At 42.4% G+C, this 7,500-nt stretch overlaps 1 protein-coding gene across 1 annotated transcript in view; it reads right to left on the bottom strand.

Annotated features, from left to right (window-relative positions):
* The window catches only part of EBF3 (EBF transcription factor 3), a gene marked incomplete at its 5' end in the record, with an annotated part of 128,121 nt that overhangs the window by 41,166 nt on the left and 79,455 nt on the right, over positions 1–7,500 (bottom strand). The window contains 2 exons of the mRNA XM_031059887.1: positions 1,472–1,589; positions 4,477–4,558. Coding sequence (XP_030915747.1) covers positions 1,472–1,589; positions 4,477–4,558 — 200 coding nt within the window. The remainder of the gene's footprint in view (positions 1–1,471; positions 1,590–4,476; positions 4,559–7,500) is intronic.

The raw sequence follows: 7,500 nt of genomic DNA on the forward strand, positions 1-7,500 counted from the left end.
TGTGTGTGTGTGTGCGGACCGCGGCGGATTTGTAAATGGCTTTCCATTTTTTGATGTCTAGATCGCGTTTCCTTCTGATAGTTGGTGCTCGCCTCACTCATTCCCCTCCCTGCCCGTTGGTAAATACTATTTGAAACCTAAAACGACAGTGATTGTATTAGCAGCTTAGTATTGTTATCGCTTTAATTAATTTTATTAGTGTAAAAAGCCATGATCCTGTCAGTGTGTTAGTAACAACTCGCAAGAAGAGTCCCGTGGAAGCTGGTGTGCGTGGCCCAGCACGTCAGGTCATAGCAGGTTTGAGAGTCTAACTCTTTCAGAACTCAAGATGCATTAAAATTAAATGTATTTCAATGTGCATTTAAATTTTGGGCAATACTAAAGTCTTCAGGAAGTTGGACTGGATGATCCTTCTAACTGAAAATATTCTATTCTATTCTATTCTATTCTATTCTATTCTATTCTATTCTATTCTATTCTATTCTGTTCTATCCTGTTCTGTCCTATCCTATCCTATCCTATCCTATCCTATCCTATCCTATCCTATCCTATCCTATCCTATCCTATCCTATCCTATTAAGCAGAGGTTCCCTGAGAGCTGGTTTGCATCCCTACACATCCCTATATTTTACAGTCCAAACGAAGTGATATTTAAATCCAAAAGACTATTTTGGGCTTTGCAGGACAATAAATACACGTGTGCACGTGTCCAGGCGCAGCTGCGATTGTGTGTGAGTGATTCAGGGGCTGATGGGCTCCAAAAAGATAGGATTTCACAACTCTGGATTTTCAGAGACACTTTCCATTCTCCTCTTCATCTCAGCCTATCTTCTTTTAGCAGTTCAGGCAAGAAGTCAATCACATTGAGTCAGGCTGAAGAAAAACATTTTATGCTGTTTTTCTCATCCAAACCCCCTCCTGCCGTAATCTGCAGTAAGGCCCAGGCACAGGAAATTGACCTCACAGTAAATTCTTTACGGATTCGGTCATGTTTTTACCATCCACTTAAACTTGCATACATAACCTGAGACTGTACCTCTGGATCAAGGAATATGACAAGCCAAAATAAAATCAAGTCAAATTAAAGAGCAAGAAAAAGCTGCAAGCAAAACAAGACCGAAATAAAAAAAAAAAAAAGGAGAAAAAATAAAATAGGAAAAGATGAAAAATTGGTTGTGACTGCAAAACTGTAAGTGTTAAATAAAGAAAGAAGTCAGGAGCTGATTCAGAAGCGTCCGTGTTGTAGTTGACAAGGGCTGAGAAATACTAATGGACTTTTTTTAATGGGTGCTTTGATGGATGAGAGAAGAAATGATGTAAAAGTAAATGTAGTGGTGTCTCAACATAAACTATGGTGAAAATAAAAAAAAAGGGAAATAATAAAATAATAAAATAAAAAAAAGCACTGCAAATAAAAAAAAAGGACATGTAAATGTGTGCCTACCATTTTCCAGATAAGAAGGGGCCGTACCTTCTGAGGGGTCAAGGCGGCGAGCCCGCCTCCCGTGTTTGGAATTGTTGTGTACAAACATGTTGTCTGAGACAGCCAGCACGTGGCCATCCACATTGACTGTTGTTGATACAACAACCTGGAAGAGAAAACAAAACCCCACATTTCAAAAATCCTGCAGATTTTCCCCGAATCAAGTCTCGTAAGACAAAACAGCACCCTGTTACTTTTCTGTTTCTATTTAAACCGAATGAATGACATCTCTGAATACATCTTTGTTTACGTGGTGACCACTGGTGATTTTTAACTCACAATTGTTTCTCTTCAGAACCTGCTACACTAATTAGAGTTTAATCTCCTATTATGCTAACAAATGAATTCAATTCAGGGAAATATTCTTCTCGCCATTAGTTTCAGAAACACCCCTCTAGCCACTCATTTTAAAAGCTGCTGTTTTGATTGATCTGTTGATATATTGATTAGATAGTTTATCTAATTAAAATTTGTTCACTTGAGACTGTCTTCAAATGAAGGGTTGTGAGGATTCCAAATAAAAAAAGCTTAATAAATCAAGAGCCATCGTAACTCCCCATTTTTTCTTCAGTAAATGATCTCCAGGTCAGTTTTACAATTACATTTAATGTCTGATAATGAACTTTTTTGCATCTGAAAAGGCCGAGTTGAATATGAATAGTGAAAGTGTTTTCAATCCATGAAAAGTATCCCTTCTCAAGTTCATTTGGATGGTGATTGACCCTGGTATGTCAATGGAATTTCCTCCTTTATTTTTGAGTGAAAGGCTCCTATTCTTGTGTCCAGGTTCAGAGTCCGGCCATAGAAGAGATGATGGATAGGGCCTCCTTTGGCTTCCAGCTGCTTCTCAGTCGAAAATGGCAAAGGAACGTATGCAAAAGGCACAACCTTCCCGACGCCAACACCTCCACAATGGAGCCGTGGGACTCCTTCCGGAAGCGCCAGCCCGGGAGGAAACTGTGAGCTGCGTGGAGTTCGTGTGGAGCACAGCCTCGTAGGTGCATCACTGCTATCCCAGACTGACATTTACATCTCATTTAAATACTCCAGCGTGGGCCCTTCACTGTGGTTCCAGGTTGTCTAAAGGAAGTGGCCGCTGCAGATTTTCCTTTGGGGTGAGTAGAGTCCGTAAAGTCACTGCCTAAGTCAGACCTTATCAACACAGCTGGTGAGGGCAGACCAAGGCAGGACAAATCTTAGTGTCCACCTTCCTTTTATCTAAATTTTGGTTATAACAAAGATGATTGAAAGGCTCTCCCACCAGCTTCTAAACCAAAACACTTAACGAACACAGATCGAAGGGGAGCAGAGCGCCTCCTCTGCACAGAGCTGGTCCAAGGCATCAGAAGAAAATTCTTGTCTGCTTCTATGTTTTGGATCACCTCTGATCCTGTTTCTTATTCACAAGCCATAATTAGCTCTCAGCTATCACAGCACCTTTTCTGTGTATCCTGCCTCCTTGGAGACAGCCATCTGCGGTACCCTTTAGAACAGCCCCAGGGCAGTTCTCTGCCAGGCTGTTCTGCTTCCCCAGCTCTCTCCTCCCAGAAGTGGACACCTTCCCTCTTGTCAACATCCACTTCAGAGGGTGCTGAGGTTGCACGCTCAGCTCGGCCTCAGAGCTGCTGCCAGGCCACTGGGCTATCCTCTTTCACTCTTAATGAGATTCCCAGACTTCCAGAAATATTGCAAAACATGCAAGCGTGATTTCCAGCCAGGATTTCTGGGTTTGGTTCCTAGAACACGGTGTATTAAAGAGACAGAGCAAGGTGTATATGAAAATGACAACTATTTTTGTTCTGTCATGTCTATATAGGTCAGCCACCAAGGGAAAATACTGTAGTTCAGCAAAAGAAAGTCGACGTGCTACGCTTTGTTATATCGCCTCGCTCCCGCAGTGCACCTCCACAAAGGTGCTGAGGCAGGGAAACCAGGTAAAAATACTGTTCAAGATCTGACATCCTGTTAAGTCCAGTTAAACCTTCTGAGAGGCAGGGAGATTAGCTAAAGAGACCCAGGAAAGTCTTTCTAGTGCCTACTGGCTCCATTGTCGACCACAAGATCACTCGTGACTGATGCTTCATTTAGTCATCAGTGAGACAAAGAGGACATTTCCACTCATTCCAGGTTTGACCTTCTGTTCTGTTCAGATGGATCAATACCACTGATGCCACGTGAAGCTGAGATGCATGAAAAATGGAAGCCTGGCTCGATTGTTTTGAAGGAATATTTTTTTTTCCAGCTACAGATCTTTTCTGTTGGCTGGCTCAAGGGTGCTGGCTTCCCCGGTTGGTTGGCTGTGCATGAAAACAGATGTCACATGTTTTGCTATCAAGTTTAACCACAAGTAATTCTTCTCCAAACTGAGAAAGTCCTGAACATCTCAATACTACTTTATTGCTGGAATCAAATATGAATTATTGTGAAATATTTTGGAAAAAAAACAGAAAAAGGGCAGTTATTTCCTAACGAGCCTTTTGAATGACCCCAGATACAGAGGAAATCATTTGTCCATCCTGTCAGTTGCCTCTCTGTAGTGCTATGATTCACCACAGGATATCTCAAAAGCTGTAAGGAGAAAGTGAAGTATTAAACATTGAAACAAAAGTCTGTGGGTTGGGCCCACCACTGCTGGATCTACGAGTTGTGAACCACAGAAGTGTGAGTTTCGAACTTCCCTGTGCTCCAAAGTTGTGTTCTATGTAAAACCTCTGCAGGTCTGAGCACACTACAACACAAGGTGATAGTAGGAAGGAGAATTAGGGAAATAATTCCTAAGGGAATTATTGCTCCAACATTGATCCATAACAGCTCTCTGCAGAACTTCAGAACCAGCACTTAAATTAATGGGAGCAATGTAAAATACTGACAGCATTTTTTTAAGCACTGGACCAACACTGATTTGAAGCACTGACTGTGTTTTTTCATAAGTTCAAGATGAAGATGTGATCAAGTCTTGTATACATCATTTATGCATTTAGAGGGATCTGTACCTGGAATCTTCGCATGTCTCGTGGGTTGCCTGCATTCTTCAAACAGTTCTGATTGCACTTGAGGAAAAACTTTAGAAAGAATCTATAAAAATACAAAATTGAAATCTATTAGATTCATCAAAATGTAAATCCAATTTTTTAGAAGTTTAATAAAATCTAATCATAAATAGTGATACCCAAAAGAATACTGGTAGTGAAATATTACTTTCCCATTCGTTAATGAACTTATTTTAAAGCATAAGATCTCTGTCATAAACAGAACATTATTGCCAAGGAAAGGCAAATTTATATTTTTAATTTTTCAACAACTACAAATGTATTGACTCCAGGCCATATCCTTAGCTCGGTGTGGGAAAGTTGATTTCAATGACTCATTGACTTCAAAGGCAATGACTTACACCAGATGAGAATTTGTCTCTATTTTTTTCATACTTTTCATTTTTTTCACAACTTATATTAGCAGTAATGACCTCTACGTCGAAAAATTCCAAAGGTAATGATCAATCTTCTGAAAAACACTTGGCTTTGCCTCCGGTTTGGAAACTCGAGCTATTCAAAGGGACTCGATCCAACTCCTGCTGACTCCAGGGAGATCCAGGCGGGATCTGCCCACCGGCAAGGCCCCGGCTCCCTCATTGTTTTTGAAAGGGAAGGAACATGGCAAATTAGGCCCTGTCTTACGACCTCTTCAACCTTTGCCAGCCTTCAGCTGTGAGGAGTCGCTCTACCCAGGGATCGAAATCCAGCTTATTTCTGCTGAGCGGCAACCAGCAATTATTTAGGACTAACCCTTATCATCCAGGCATCTCCCCATAAACCGTTTTTGCAGCAACGCTGCCTCAGGGGAGCACAGCAAGCACTTAGAGGGAAGGGGGAAGCTTGGGAAGATGGAAACTCCTTTCTGCCGCCCTCCTGCACCGCAGGAACGAGCTGATCTGGAAAGTCTCCACCCTGCAGGTGAAGCAAACCGCAGGATCCTCAGGAGGACTTTGGCAGCCTGACATCATCTTTTTTACTGATGCACTCATGTTTTCATCTTTCATAATAAAACTATGTCTTAATTAGGTTTTCTGGCTAATGACCGACCACTAATGACAAGCAAAGCTCAGGATTTTCTCCTCAGCCAGAGTTCCTCAGATGCTCCAGTCCAGCAGCTCATGCTGCCCAACTTTGCACATGCTGGACAGTGAGGTCAGCCAGAGCTTCCACGTTCAGAATATGAACAACTTTGATTTATTCACTCATGTCAGTCTTTATAAGTGACTGGGACTGTTCTTGCTGCACACACCTCACAGAAGTTTCCATGTGCCAAGAGGATTACTGGCAGGAGGCAAAACAGGAACATCTTTCCTCCTTTAGCACCCAACAAGGCCCAGCTATGGCCAGCAACAAGAACAACAGTGGCTGCCTCACATCCTGAGAAGCTTTGTGGGTCACACAGGAGAATTATGGGAGCATCCCCTAATCAAAAACTTTTAATCCCAGCTCTTCCTTCTCTGTTAAACCTTGAGCAGCACCCTGATGTTACCCCAGGACACGAATGCTGAAGGAGCAATCTCTCATATCAGAGAGGCAAGCAGGGAAACAACCAGGTTTACTGAAACTGCATAAATAAATCGATGCTGACAGTTCAGCTGAATGCACATTTCTTTAAAACTTCCTATCCCAAAACCTGTAAAGGAGTTTCAGCTGTCGAGCTGAAAAAGATCTGGATCTCTGTGGTGGATGACATGATCTCCTAGCTCAGATGCTCAGGTTTTCTGGATGCTGTTGCAGGGATAGTATCAGCAACTCCATGAAACTGCCTCTGTGTAAGCCACAAGTTCCCTCTAATTTTATCTGCCAGGTTTTTGAATTTTTTTGGTGTTTTGTATTAGTTTTTTGTTGTTTTTTGAGATACTTATTCTCTCCAGATAATTTGATTATGGGCCAGGTTCCCTGCCCATTGCAGAGGGTTTGGAGCTGGATGATCTTTGAGGTCCCTTCCAAGCCAAATCATTCCACGATTCCATTATTCCAAAGGTGACATCCTTTCTGTCAGACCTCTATTTGGTTTTGCACAGCTCCCACCACCCAGACTGTGAGTCTGTGCAAGGCTCAGCTGATGCCCCGCTCCACACAGAACCACCCAGTTCTGGGGAGCCGGGAGCTGGGACCAGCCTCCAGCTTTATGGCTCCTTAGTGCCACATCCAGGCTGAAGAGCAGTATCTTATCTTCTTCTTCTTTTTTTTTTTTTTTTTTCTGATCTCAAATGGGTGTTGTGAGGCTTATTGAGCTAATGTTTGTAAATTGCTCGGAAATTCTCCAATGAATTGTGCACTAGGAATGCTAAGTATTGCTGCTCGTGGATTGTTTTTAGCGTGAAGCATTCATGATGAATTGTTTCTATACAGAGAGCTCACATCCTGTCAAAGAAAAAGGGCCATTAAGCACCCTTTCACTAAACATCAACTGGAACCGGTATTTGTTCCATTATTTGGTGAAAAGGACCCACTCTTGGTGAAATTAGACATCATCAAGTTTATTAGGATGGCTCTGAGCACCGGGCTAAATATTGATGCCAGGCTGGAGTGAACACAAGCAGCACTCTCATTTCAGCTCCACTACATTCCTTGATGCTGAGATATTTTATTTCACTTTTTACTCTGTGCTTTCAGAACCCACAGAGCACAGGTGGCATCAGGACAAGCTTTTCAGAGGAAGACAACATAAGCTAAAAACCACATTCCCAGGCAGGGTGTTCCTCAGGAGGAGATGATTGACTTAGTGGTTGCTCTCAGCTGACCACCAAGGACTGTGGGCACTGCAGACCCATCCCTCCCACCCCAACCATGAGGTCTCTGTGGCAAAGCAAGCAGCAAGGACCTGGAGCAGAGCTCTGCTTGGTCTCATCTCCAACTCTGAGACAAGAATGAGAATTCAAGCCTTTCTAGGTTTGGCTCTCCCTGTTATATTTTGTATTACAAGCAGAAATTTTAGCCTTCTTTAATAAATACAGCCTTGCAAAACAGCCTTCCCAAGTA

This window comes from Geospiza fortis, unplaced genomic scaffold (genome assembly GCF_000277835.1).
Source record: "Geospiza fortis unplaced genomic scaffold, GeoFor_1.0 scaffold452, whole genome shotgun sequence".
NCBI classification, from domain to species: domain Eukaryota; kingdom Metazoa; phylum Chordata; class Aves; order Passeriformes; family Thraupidae; genus Geospiza; species Geospiza fortis.